The 14343-nt window shown below is 52.5% G+C and overlaps 1 protein-coding gene across 1 annotated transcript in view; it reads right to left on the minus strand.

Annotated features, from left to right (window-relative positions):
• Nucleotides 1–3652: 3652 nt before the first annotated feature.
• The window catches only part of Hsd17b3 (hydroxysteroid 17-beta dehydrogenase 3), a 35325-nt gene continuing 24634 nt past the window's right edge, over nt 3653–14343 (minus strand). The window contains exons 7-11 of the mRNA XM_047526936.1: nt 12958–12992; nt 11814–11895; nt 10909–10974; nt 7669–7818; nt 3653–3991 (exon numbers count right to left, since the gene is read on the minus strand). Coding sequence (XP_047382892.1) covers nt 3881–3991; nt 7669–7818; nt 10909–10974; nt 11814–11895; nt 12958–12992 — 444 coding nt within the window. The 3' untranslated portion in view covers nt 3653–3880. The remainder of the gene's footprint in view (nt 3992–7668; nt 7819–10908; nt 10975–11813; nt 11896–12957; nt 12993–14343) is intronic.

Consider the following 14343-nt stretch of genomic DNA (forward strand, 5'->3'; position numbering starts at 1 on the left):
CCAAAGGACCAAGTTCTACCTGTGAGAGGCTAAGGCATGCATCGTGTCACAGCTCCCAGGAATCTTCCCCAGGTCAACATGGCACATGCTGTTTGCTTCTCCTCCATCTTCCCTTCTTCCCATCTTGCTGCCTGGATGTAGACACGATGGCTGGAGATGCAGGTGCCACTTTGAACACATGAGACATGGCTAACTGGCAGGGACCTGGTACTTTAAAACTTCATGGAACGGAGATGGCATGGCTGCCCCAGACTGCTGACTTAAAGATTTTTATGTATCTTCCTTTTTTAAGTCACAGTTGGAGTCTCTATAACACAATTACCTAGTGAACTTAAACCTCGTGCACTCCCTGCTCCATTGTGTGCAGTGATGAGTGACAACGTTCCTGTCTAAAACACGCGGTAGGTATTATAAACAGTAGTAACTAATTGTCATCATCACATCTGGTTAGTTACTGCCTCCTTGATTTTCAGTGTCCTGCTACGGTCATATCCAGCAATATATGACCCTTGGTGGGCTTTGACATACCCCCGGAGTGAATGGAATCTATCACACTAGATTTTAGTGACAGAAGACATCTGGTCCAAAGGTGAATATTTAAGAGGATGATGCTTTAATCACCTGACCAGGCAAGATTTAACATAAGCCTAAAACCAAGAGTGGATGGACGAAAACAAGAATAGAGGGACAGGCACCTTGTCCATTTCTCACCAGATGGATATTTGGAGACAATATTTGCAGAATTTTCAAAAGCATCCCTGTCTCTATCAAGAGCATTCTCCTTCGTCAAGGTGTGAGAACCAAAAATGTGTCCAGACATTGCAAAAATAGTCATACAATGGCATATTAAAATAATAATACAATGAAATTAAGTCCTGACACAGCACAGCATGGATGAAACTTGAAAACAACACACACACAGCAGTTCGAAAGAACTGAAAAGAAAAAGGAGGATTTCTTTCCCCAAATCGGTTCTAAAACGTCTGCAGGATGAGGTGGGAATGACCCGCAGTGCCTCCCCAACACCAGTAGAGGGCAGCAGCGAGTCGGCCCGCTGCCCCCACGGCCCAGGCGCCCTGGATGATGGACAGTCAGCACAGGTTTTAGGAGCCTCGGCAGCAGACCAACCTGACTAGCATCGTGCTGCCCCGGGATGGCAGTCTTCCACTTTCGCTGGCGAGCACTGGGGTCAGGGGCTTTGAAGTGGGCGCTCTGGTTCCCATCCACAGGAGCAAGAAAAGGGGGATCCCCAGGGAGCCGCCCGGCAGCAGCTACCCGGGCTTTTCTGAGCAGTGACCCACGATCACCTCATTTTCCCGCCCCCAGTGTTGCCTGAGGGACTCTCCAGGCTCTGGCATCCTGGGAGGAGCCCAGGACGTGTGAGTGAAGAATACAGAGCCAAGGTTGTGCCAGCCTTTCCTCACTGTGACAAAACACCTGAGACATCAACTTGTAAGGAGGTTCATGGATTCCAAGGTTTCAGCCGTGGCACCTGGTCCCACTGCTTTGGGCCTGTGGTGAGGCAGAACATCATGGTGTGTGCACATAGTGACAGAGGAAGCAGCCACCAGGAAGCAGAGAGAGGGGAGGAGACCAGCATCCCAATGTCCCCTTGTAGGGCACACCCCAGTGACCCAACTTCCTCCCCTAGCCCCCCACTTCCTAAAGGCTCCACCACCTCCCAGCAGTGCACCAGGCTGGAGAACAAGCCCCTAGCCCACAGCATCTGGAGACACTTATCCAAACCACAGCAGGGACATAGTGTTCATCCCTTGCCAAAGAAATAGCTTTAGCCCAGACGGGGCTCCAAATTGTTGTATTTTTATTTAGGTGTGTGTTGGAGAAGGAGATGACCGGCATCCAAATCCCTTCTCTGCCTCTCGCTGCACAGGTAAATGTGCACACATTACTTTTGTGTGCTCGGTTTCCTCATCTGTAAAACGGAAGCAGCAATAATAGCACCTACTTCTTAAGTCATCATGGGACTTCACGTAGTCCCTGACCATGATTAGTAGTAAACACTATCATCTCATGCTAGGGTGATGGAGATAAAGGTCTTAAAATACAGAGCTTTTCTATCCCCAGTTTCACAAACCAGTTCGCTGTCTTGGGGCCTTTGCTGTTGTGTTGGCCAGCTTTCCATAGCTGTGACAAAGTACATGAGAAAAATAAACTTAAAAGAAGAAAGATTTATTTTGGCGTGCGGTTTTCAGTCCAGGGTCACTTGGGCCTGTGGTGAGACAGAACACATGGCAAAGCAAAGCCAGTCACCTCTTGGGGGACAGGAAGCAGAGAAAGGGAGGGCTGGGGTCCCACCATCTCCTTCTACTGTCCCTGTGACTGACTTCCTTCCACAGGACTCACCTCCTAAAGGTTCTGCCACCTCCCAACAGTGGCACAGACTGGGGATCAAACCAAGGACCTTCAGGGGACACTTAAGATCCAAATTATAGGACCTATGAAGGAATCTCTCTGAAGGTTCTCAGGAAGCGTGTTGAGCAGCCTCCCAGATCAGCCTGTTAATACACTGGCGAATCTCCTGCTCTGAAGGCTTGCCCCGCCCTCCGCTCTGCAAACGGCAGGTCCCTCTTCCTCACCTTAACTGCTGGACACGGAAGCTCTTCCAAAAGCATGGATTCACCAGGGTTTGAGATGAAGTTTCCAGAAACACGAGGTATCTATTTTTTTTTTTTTTTTTTTTTTTTTTTGCGGTACTGGGGATCGAACTCAGGGCCTTGTGCTTGCGAGGCAAGCACTCTACCAGCTGAGCTGTCTCCCCAGCCCCAAGGTATCTATTTTTATAAGCTACTTCATCCCTAATTGGAAGACCAAGTAATTCATCAAAATTCATATGCGAGGACAAACACTTAACCTAAAATTAGCTAGTGTGGCACACTGCTTGTTCCTAAGAGAGCCAGGTCAGGGTCTCTTGTTACATATCTGATATTCCTCCCATTGAGAAGCAGATTTGGGGTTCCCCTCTGCTGAATGTGGGAGGGCTTAGCGAGATGTGATGCGACCTCCCAGGCTGGGTCCTCCAAGGCGGTACAGCTCCCTCCGGGCCTCTCTGGGATGCTTCTGCTTGGAACCCGGCCACCTGGGCCACTCACAGCTGCCAGGGGGCAGGCCCAGCCCAAGTCCCCACTAGCAGCCCCTTCAGTCACAGGGTGGCAAGGACACAGTCCTTCAGGGTATCCCAACCCTAGTGCTGGACATGCCACCATGTGTCCCCAGCACCCTACAGCCAGAGACCCACAAAACCCCATTTCTATGGTCAGCTTTCTGGCAGGAGCGTGATTGTTTTAAACTATTTTTAGCGACATTCCATTTTTATTTTTACAAACCTAGTCTTTCATCGAAACCCAAGTGTAAATATAAAAGATAAAGCCAGTGCCCCATTTGTTGAAGTAGGGGTTCTGGGGGACAGAAACCAGCCTGATGCAGCTGGGCCCCCCCCCCATTTTCCCCATCCAGTTTCCTGGGTCTCCAAGGAACCCAGTTTGAGAACCTGCGAATCCTCCAAGCCGACGGAAGTCCTGAAGAAGTTTGGCACCCTGGATATTCTTGTAAGTTCTGATTTTTGCACACAGCTGCCAAGTAACTTACTGGGTATAATTGTTTTCAATAATCCAAGACTCAGAGATTTCTTCTCACTGTGTTTATTTAAAAAGCCCACCCTGGACCTTCTGCCAAGACACCCACAGAACCTCCCCCTCAGGCATAAAACCTTCCAGATCCCTCGTGCGACCTGTGGTTTTATGCCACCGCCTCCCAGAGGTCTCCGGGCTTGAGGGGTCTTCTGAGTCCGGCCGCCTCCAGCTCCTCTGGTCCCTGCCGCCAGCCAAGAGCTGGGCGAGGAGGGAGCAACGCAGGCCTTGGACTACTTGACACCCGCGTTCTGCCTCAGGTAATCCGTGTAGCGCGTCAGCAGGAACCTTTGGAAGGGGCGGCTGTAGAAGGCCCAGGCCGGGATCAGGCTGAGGAAGCCGGCCTTTAACACACAAAGAGAGAGAGTCTGGAGAAGAGCCGAGCGAGACCTCAGACATCAGGCAGCCCAGTGAGCATCATGGTCTTTAAGACTGATTTTTTTCTGAAATTTAAGGGACTGTGACCCTTTCTAAGCAAATAGATTTCCTCAGACCCCAACGTGGTCCTTTTAAACTCCCTTTGCCCACCCTGGTAGGATCATCCCGAAGGGAGTTCCGCACGCCGAGGACTCTGTCCCTGCCAGTCTCCCCACCCCACGGCCCAGGCCCTTCCTCTTAGTGAGCACGTGCTCTTCCGGGTGCTCCATCGCCCAGGGGCTGCCCTGTCCTTCCCATCCTGGTCTATTAAAAGGAGATTCCAAGAATAGAATGCTGTCCACCACCTGGACATGTATGGACAAGTACGCACATGCACCATGAGTTCAGGAGTGAAGGTCATTCACAGAAAACTGCGTGCGAAGCGCCAGCCTGGGGCCCTTGCTCTCCCCCAGAGAGGAGGCCCCCCATGAAGGCCTGAATGCCTGTGGAAACCGGCCTTGGGACAGTCTGCCCGTGTCCTACCAGAGAGGCCCTGCACCCCGGAGCCGCGTGTGGCCCACAGCAGGCTCCTGCTAGTCCAGCGCACCTGCGTCCACCTACTTCCTACGCTACAGGACTGCAACCCCAAAACCCGAGCTTCTCAGGGAGCCCTTTCTTCAGGCAGCCCAGATCCTCGGGTCCCTGTGCTTCTCGCAGATACTCCACGTCAACGGTCTGAGAAGCCAAGTTGAACTCTTCGCTGGCCAGGTCACTGAATCAACACAGCTCCTTCCTCTAGAACTTTCTCCCAATTAGACCGTTTTGGCCTCACAGCAAAGTCAAGCCCTTCCATTAACTTTTGTCTTGAACTAAATGTTTTGGATTAGTGAGCTCAGCCATAAAAAATGAACGAATTAATTAACATTCCAGGACCCTTGAAAATGTTCCAAAAAGGAAGGCAAGATGGTGGACTGAGACAGACACCAGTACCCTACGTATACGTACGATCACACGAAGGGTGAGTCTACACGGTATGCACCCAGAGAAACGAAAAGTTGTACCCCGTTTATGCACAAATCAAAATGCAGTCTGTAAAACGAAGAAGAAGAAGAAAAAAGAAAATGCTCCAGAAGGATCCTTCCTCATCTCCTTCTTTGTCTATCCCCTCCTGAACTGGAAGGGCCACTTAGAAGGAACTAGAAAGTCGGCCGCATCAGGTAGACGTGGACTTACATCAGCGTTACCCCTGCCAGCCGGGGGCCCTGGGCCTGTGGACTCAGCTCTGAGCTTCAGTCTCCTTGAATCAAAAACGAATCCACAGGGGCTGGGGATATAGCTCAGTTGGTAGAGTGCTTGCCTTGCAAGCACAAGGCCATGAGTTCAAATCCCCAGCACCACAAAAAAAAAAAAAAAGCAAAACAAAAAAAAAAAAAAAAACAAATCCACAGCGCATGACCCCCGAGATGATTAGGGTACGGCAGCCGGCAGCACACACGAAGTCCCCACCTGCGACAGGCTGGGGCCCCGGCCCTGCCTGAGCTCCTCCTGGGCACATCGCATGCTGCCTTCGCTGTTTACTGTTGATTCTACGCAGTGACCCTCTCTTCAGATTCAAAGACCTTCCTAAATGCTAACAAGTGCCAAACTGATCTGAACTGGGCACATTTTCACTTCTCTCCTGCTTCACCGGGCACAGAACTGCCTTTTCCCCAGCCTGTTCTCGGCATCCATTTGCCTGAAGAGATTAGAGTCCGTTACCTAAGAAAGCAAAGGAGAGCGGCCAGGAGAACAGTCCACTGCTGACAGGTAGCACTGGCCCTGCAGCGAGGCAGGGACGAGAGCATCACGCGCCACGGTCCCCAGGACAGGTTGTCCAGAGGCGATGGAGCCCCTTTAGGATGTCCTGGAGCACGGGGATGTGACCAGGAGATAGCTAACCCTGGTGACCTGTGACATGGGGAACGAGTGCAGGAGGTCTGACCTTTCCTGCCTGGGAGGCCGTGGGACGTGGAAGGAGAGAGGAAGTGGTGAGAACGTGCCCTCTGCTCCGGGTGGCCTCTGGGCCTGTCCTGGGGGCTGCGGGCATTGGGGTCAAAATAAAGACATGTGATAAATAAGTGAAGTTTGACGCTGAGGACCGAGAGAGCTTACCGCCTCCTCCAGTCTGCCGGGGTGCAACCCCAGAAAACCCTCTCGGCAGGGGTGGGGTTTGGGCTCCCAGCTCTGCTCAGGCCACAATGGTGCTGATGCAGAATGAAAGCCAGAGGGTCTCCTGAGCCAAAGCTGCACATGGACAGTGAGCCCGACCCTGGGTGGCGCCTGGGGCAGAGATTCAGGGGTCTGCAGCTCTCGGGAGCTGGGGAGGCCCGGTTCAGCCCCTTCACCCTCCACAGACATGTGTCTCCGGAAGGTGAACAGCCAGGCAAGCCAAGGTGAAGGGCCCTTCAGTCACACCCACTAAAGGACCAACGTGAATCACAGGACTCCTCGCCACAACAGCATCTTAGTAAGAGGGGCAGCAAGAAGGGAGGCTCCCAGGTACACGGAGCATTTTTCTCTGTGTGATCACTAAAAGGATCAAACCGAGGATAAAACTCATTGGCATTTGATTAGTTTTCCTGCAGCCAAATGGAGACGGGAGGAAGACCAGATCAACGACAGGAAAAATAAAGATCTCACGTTCTTTCCCAATGTCCCTGGTGTCGTGTGGGTTAAACTGGTGATGCTGCGGAGGCTCCGCAGGAAAAACCAGGCCATGGTGTTAAGAAAGTTCAGCCTCTCTCGTCGAAGTCTTTGGAAGTCCCAGGAGGTAAATGAACGGAGAACAGGGTGCATGGAGCCGTGAAGCCCACTAGCATCCCTGAAAGGGAGGGAGCACAGAGGAGGTGGACGAGGAGAAGGTGGAGGAGAAGGGAGAGAGGGAGGACACTAGTTACCACGCCAAGACTGAACAGCACCGGAGGCAGAGGAGAAAAGTGACATATGACGTTCAGTGGACAGGATCCACCTAAAAGTGGATGGGCTGGAAACTAAGGTACATTGACTCTGTGTGTGTGTGTGTGTGTCAGTATTAGTGTGCAATGCTCAGTCCACCTTTGCTTCACGTCTGTGTTGGTCTTTCAGCCCAGGAGTGGTAAGCACACCAATGTCATATGCTGCAGAACCTCATTTCCATATTCCGTGGGGTCCGAGGCATGCTGGACCTGACGTGTGCCTGCTCCCAGGAGCCAACTATATGCACCTCTCCCCGGTTCATGTGCAGCAAAGTCATCTTGGTAGCTTAAAATCACTCCTGGTGGGGACACTTACACCATGGAAATCAGCAAATGATACAAGTCAAAGTGGTCCCTCTCTCCTCCCCCCAGAGGGCTGACAGCTGCATGGCTACTGGAACAGCGAGCCAAGGAAGAGAGAAGCTCCAGGTGTCCTGCTCTTTCCTGCCCCTGAGCTCCTGGGAGGGAGAAGCCAGGCGTCCAAGGCCTCCAGCCTCTCCGCTGCTCCCCAGGCCTCCAGCCTCTCCCCTGCCCCCCAGACTCCCTTCCACACTCCCTGGCCTCATATGGGTGCCACGGGAGAAAATGGCTGAGTGTTCCAACAGCCAGGAAGACCAGCAAGACCTGGCACGTCCCTCCGCTGGTCTCAAGAAGAAGAAGGAGTGGCTTACCAAGAGTTCATGGGCCAGGCAGCCGCAGGTGTCATCTCCAATCATGACATAATTCAGTGATTCTCTAACAAACTCGTCGGCCCGCTTGGTTACCATGTTGGTATTCAGATACTTTGTCATTGGAGTGGAGATCGCATATGGGGTCAGCACCTACAAAGTGAAATAAAGACCATGACACAGCAGCGTGCGTGCCAGAGGAGACTCCAGTCAGCGCCCTTTCACCACCCTGTCCCTTCCCAGCTTCTCTCTTCCCACAAAAGGTTTAAGGGTCCTTAAACACAGAAGGTGCAGAACCACACAAAGCTGGGAACCAGAAAGGTGGATTTCCCGTGAGCCTTAGGCACACGACATCAGGTGACTCAAATTCGGCTGCAGCACACAGGGTGATCAAGAGGGGACAGGAGCTGTCCAGGAGCAGGGTCGCCGCACTCAGCAAGTTGGGAACACAGGAAGCGCGGAAGTCCAGGCAAACAACAAATCAATCTCAACATAATTCCACACACGGGGCGCGGGATGGACTTCCTGTGAAGCACTGTTCATATTCGTCAGAAATTCAAAGTTAGCTGGATGCTGGCTACTTTAATCAGAAACCTATTTCAGAAGGTCACCTCTAACACACGTCACCAAGTGCACGGACTGGAGCAGGCTGGAGTCCCCGTGTCACACCCCGCTGGGGCACCACCGCACAGACCTCAGAATCTTTCCTCTCATGGTGAGAAAAATAAATGTGTGCCACGGAAACCCGCAACCGTTTCTCCGCTGCGTCGGTACGCTGGCCTGGCCTGAGGATCCATGGTGGGGTTTATGCTACTTCACCCCAGAATCAGGGATCCTGGCATCTTCACAAGGAAAAAGATCCAGGCTAGCTTTCTCACTTTTATTCTCCTTCACAACACATTTGAAATTACATCGTTCTCTAACTGAACGCAATTATGAGTCCATCCACCCGATTGAATTGGTTCTTACAAAATTCAACGCTGTGATTAATTTGACACTCTTCATTTAGGGTCCTCAAAATGCTCCTCCTTAGGGCTGGGGAAATAGCTCAGTGGGTAGAGTGCTTGCCTTGCAAGCACAAGGCCCTGGGTTCAATCCCCAGCACTGCAAAAAAAAAAAAATTGCTCCTCTTTGAGAAAAATCACATCATCGTCAAACCCAGTCTGCAGATAGGGAACTAGTAATAAGTGTTTTCATCCCGACAGTGAGCTTTGGTACACAAAGGCGTACAAAGCAGCGGCTCAGTAAGATGGTTAAACTTCCGTACTTACTTATTCATTAGATCTTCACGATTATCCAGAGAAACAAGAAGCTAGTATAAACCTGTTTACGGTTGGGGAAACGGAGGCTCACAGACGTGAAGTGAGCCAAGACTGCTCGGGGGTAAGTGGCAGAGCTGAGATCCAACTCAAACCCGGGCCTTGGCACATACCTCCTCGCTGGTTTACCGTGTATTTACGGAGTACCAACATCTGGAGAGGCCTGTGGGTTTTTGAAAGACCACAGCCTTTTCACCGGGAGGACAGCTCCGGGGCTTTGTAGCTGGGAAGGAGCCCCTTTCTCCCGTTCCATCTCCTCCCGACTCTGTAGCCTCAGCCATCCCGTTGCCTGGGCGGCTGCAGCATCTCTGATCCACAGGAATCAAGATCAAGTTGATGGTAGGAGCGTCACCTGGCTAGGGAGCAGGTGGCTAGGGCAAGCGTGCACGTTTAGAAGTCACCAAGGCCTGGCACGCGCCTGTAATGCCAGCGGCTCAGGGGACCGAGGCAGGAGGATCACAAGTTCAAGGCCAGTCTCAGCAACGTAGCGAGGCCCTCAGCAACTCAGTGAGACCCTGTCTCTAAATAAAGTGTAAAAAGGACTGAGGAGGTGGCTCAGCGGTGAAGCACCCCTGGGTTCAATCCCCAGTACCGGGAACAAGGGGAAAAAAAAGTCACCAAGGATTTCTGTTCTTTCTGCCTCCAGACACAAGCTGCAACTGAGCCTCCTGGATCCCTGTGGAGAGTGAGATCACGTTCCGTCTGGCCAGTAAGTATGAGCAGAAAAGCCACGCGTCTCTTCTGGGCCAGAGCACTTCATTGCCAAAGCAAGATCCTGTAGAATCTGTGCTGCTTTCTCTCTGGCGGGTCCATGGACCGTTTCCACGATGGCAGCTGCCCATCATTAACACAGGAGGTGTGCTCTGCCAGCGCTCGGTGAGCCAGTGGCAGGAAGGCAAAGGGGGCTCTGCTGTCCTAACCACCGAGATTTTAGGGCTTCTTCTAGACGGCAGCAAACTCAACCAGAGCGCAGAAGCACCGGCACCAAAGGGGAGTCCCGGCTCCAGCTGGGAGTGGACAGAGGCCGCCCGACAGCCCTGCGGGAGGGCCTGGCTCAGCGGGGCACAGTGACACAGCAGTCACCGTCACGCCCTATGGCAAGGGAAATGGGTGTCTGGCCAAGGCCCCACCATCGACACACCCTCCCTTGTGATAAGCTCTGTTCCTCAGCTGGTTTGGTCAAGGTAATGGCAGCCTGAGATGCTCTCACCTGGGCCACCTCGTGGAAAATCAGTGTGTGCAGCGTGGCGATGAGTCGCCCGGCCCCTTCCCAGACAACGGTAGCAAGCAACACAAAGTAAACACCCCCGAACTCTGAACCAAGCAAGGGCGTAGGTCATCGGCACCTCAAGTCACTCGGTCAGTCTGCAGAGGGCGGCCACCACCCAGCCCGGTTTAGGTAGAGGTGGCTGATCTCCATGACAGCTCTGCACAGAAGCAGGCTGCCCTCCCCTCCCTGCCCAGGATCCAGAGCAGAGGGGTCTCTGCGGCCCATCACCCTCCCGCCCCCTAATTCCAGCATGGACCCAGTGCCCAGCTCTCTTTTGTTCTGTCTCACAATTCCTCCCGTGTGAGCCCATATTTTGGGTCTGAGTCAGAGAGGAAGGATGTTAGACCAGAGTCCAGTTTCTGTTCTAATGCAGCAGGAGGTGGCAAGGAGTTGCACAGCATTTTTGAGCAACTACTTCCCTGCCTCATTTCCTTCTCCAGCACCCAGGGCTCCAGTGAGGACAATAGAAACCACAGCGATGGGATCACAGTGGCTGCAGCTGCTTCTGCAATCATACCAAGAACCCCCATAGCATCCACTCAGTCCACCACACAACTGGGTGAGTCTGCACGGCCAGTCCTGCAGGGGCAGTGGCCCCTGCCCCACAGAGGGTCAGAATTTCCTCTCCCAAGGACTCACAACGGTCTACTTCACCTGGATAATGATTCCTTTCGCTCTATATTCCGCTTGCAGTGCCTTGGAAAATGTGCGCACAAAAGCCTGCAGTAAGAAAAAGAAACACCGAAGGTCCCAGAGCTTGCTCTCTCCATTACGACCAGCTTACTCCGATTTCAAAGCACACCACAGAGACGCTACGCTGCAGAGACACTACGCTGCAGAGACACGACCTGCTTGGGGGACACATGGATGGAAGGGTAGGAAGTTTCGGTTCCATAGGATAAAGGTTTTCAGAGCTCTGTGGTACAGCGCAGCATATTATATACTTGAAAGTCGCTAAGACGGTAGGTCAGTGTTCTCACCGCAGAACGGTAAGTGCCTGAGGTCAAGGTCGTGCTGACGATGTTTCATAACACCTGCACACATCAAAGCATGTGCCCTACGCTGGGACTCACATGCAGACTTTGTCCATTACACCTGAATAAAGTTGGGGCAGGGGACAGGAAAGTAGAGGAAACTGCAGCAGCTTGTACGATGGGCTTGTGCACTTCGTTCCTTGGCCTCGGAAGAGCCCCTTGGAGCATCAGGAACTCAAATGTGCGTATTTAAGGATAAATACATCCCTGGGCCACTGCGAACCAATTAACTTACAGGGGATGGTCTCCCTGGTACGGCATCTGCCACCCAGGGGCTGTTTTTGCAACCCGGGCACACAGACGCCAGGCTAGACGTCTACGCCAGGAGGAAGTCACGGGGTTCAGTGGGAAGAGAGGCAGGGCTCCGCCCTGGGTTGCTGCGCAGAGGGAGCATCTCTGTATGATTTGCATGCAGGCTCCCCATTGGCTAGCTCTGCCCTGTACCTGTAAGATTGACACCGTCAACTAGCAAAGCACCAACTGGGCCCAAAGAGAGGAGGAAGGAAGACTCAGTGCATCACTCACCTTGGAAGCTGAGTACAGAGCGTACAGAGGCCAAGGACAGAGGGCTACCCCAGAAGAAATGTTCAAGATGAGGCCTCTCCGCCTAAAAGGCAAAGAAGCAAAAGTTTCCATTGCTTTACCGCCTGATGCCGCCTGAGCAGAAAGAAGCCAAAGGGTCTCCTGTGAGCACCGTCCACCCCATTCTCTCCCACTCCCATGGGTGCTTGGAGCTCTGCTTCCCAGAGCAAGAGCAGAACAACCCCTAAGTTCCTGAGGAGGACACTGCACAGTGCTGTCACTCGCAGTCATGGGACATTGAAGGCTTTTTACTGGAAACAACGGATCTGCTAGGACAAGGGTGTCCATGTCAAAACACAGACAGCCAGCTCAGCCTAGCTGAGACTCAAGGGGCAGGAACCCTTCCATCCTACATATGCGCTCCAGGTCTCTCTGGGCTCGTGAAGTCACCCCAAGACAGGACAGATGTCACACGGTGGAATCCCATCCAGGTGGAATTGGATGGGGCATCGTTTGCTCACACAGTTCCCTCCAGGGACCTTACTCGTCTTTTTGAAATTCAACATCCTCAGTCCTTCCCAGTTAGATGCACTGGGGAGTGGGGACAAGAAACTACAAGTTAGGACACAAAGCCAAGCCCCCTTTAGGGAAGATGAAGCTATCAACCATTTGCTTTTAATGAACAGGATCTGAGGAAAAGCCGGGGCCCCAACGGCTATCGTGACAGGAAGATATAAACACACAGTAAATGAAGGAACCCACGCGGAGGAGATTTTACCAGAACCTTGGAGTACTCGTTCCGACAAAAGCTGGAAAGCTAATGACAATGACATGCTCTCGGCCTCCGGCCAGCTTGCTGCTTTTATGCTCAACACGAGTCAATTTCGTTTAATCCAAGGTGTGCTGAAGCCGCTGACCCCTTCCTGCCTCCAATTTGTGCCACACTTGACCTTCAAGCGTCTGCTTGAGGAGCTGGCCTGGCCCAGAGGGCTCCTTTTGTTTCCCCCACAACTTCCGAGTCCTTTCCTCATAGATTTTACGTCTGGCTAAGGCAGCAGCTGGATGAACCCCATCCCCAAGTCCCCAGGTTAATCGGCAACCAGGCAGGAAGACGTGGGCTCCACAGTTTTCCAGACCGGGACCTTACCTTGATTCCATGGGTTTCAGAACGAGCTGTGTCATCTGAAAGAGAAGGTGGCAGTTAAGCCTGACAGAGAGCTGAGCGGCCACAGGCAGCAGGCTCGGGGACACAGGCGCTGGAGGAGAGTGGGAAGATGACCAAAAACTGCGGGCACACACTAGAGGTCATTCTGACAGCACCGGCCTCCGGCTGGCGTCCAGGGGAGGCGACTCACACCAACGGCAAACTGTTCAGAAGCCTCTGGTTTCTTCCTCTAAAGTCCCCTTGGGAAATGAAGGGGCTGAGGAATCGTGGGCACTGGCTGTGGCTGAGGGGCCTCCCCGGGTCCTGAGGCCACTCTATTCTAGGTGGCAGGCAGCATCGGCTGCCCACCGTGCGCCTCGGCCATGGGCTGGAGCGAGGATATCAGAAAACCTAGCGAGACTCTGAGAGCGTCTCACAAACACCTCTTCAGTGCAACAGCAGAGGCACACGCAGCCTGCAGTGTGACCTGCGATGGCTTCGAGGACAGAGCACATGGCTGTGCCTGTCCCTTAGGATTACAAGACGCTTGAGAAGTCCATTCTCCATCCCAACCTGCCACCCCTGGAAAGGTCTCCCCTGCTAGTTCTAAGCCTAGATGTTTATTAAAGAAGCTTCTTTGCCAGGCATAGTTGTGCACACTGTGATCCCAGGTACTCAGGGAGGCTGAGGCAAGAGGACACAAGTTGGAGGCCAGCCTCGGCCAATTTAGTAAGGCCCTAAGCAACCCGGTGAGATCCTGTCTCAAAATTTAAAATAGATACATAGAGAGAGAGAGAAGGCTGGGGATGTGGCTCAGTGGTGGAACACTGGCCTAGCACGAGTACCTAGGTTCAATCTCCAGTATTGGAAAAATAAAAAAATGCTTTTCACTAAATAATAACAAGGCACACATTTTAAGAATTAAAAAAGAAAGCCAGGTGTGGTGGTATACATCTGTAATCCCTGTTCTGGAGGCTGAAGCAGGAGGATTCCATGTTCAAAGCCAGCCTCAGCAACCTAGCAAGGCTCTAAGCAACTCAGCAAGACCCTGTCTCTAAATAAAATATAAAAAGGGCTGGGGATGTGGCTCAGTGGTTAAGGACCCTGGGTTCAATTCCGAGTCCCAAAAAAAAAAAAAGAATTAAGAAGGAGGCAGTCATGGACTGAAATGTTTTCTAAAGTAGGATTGACTGAAATCAGGCTTTGTCCTTGAAGCAAGTCTGAGACAGAAAGAATTCAAATGGAAGGAAAGGGACAGAAACCCAGGAGCCTGGGAATCCTCATGTTGGCCGGCTTCTCTGTGCTATCCAGGGCCCTGTAGCAGCTTCTCAGTGGACTGGGTCCTGACTCTGCTCCTGTCCCTGCGATGGCTTCGAGGACAGAGCACAT

Source organism: Sciurus carolinensis, chromosome 15, assembly GCF_902686445.1.
Source record: "Sciurus carolinensis chromosome 15, mSciCar1.2, whole genome shotgun sequence".
Taxonomy (NCBI): domain Eukaryota; kingdom Metazoa; phylum Chordata; class Mammalia; order Rodentia; family Sciuridae; genus Sciurus; species Sciurus carolinensis.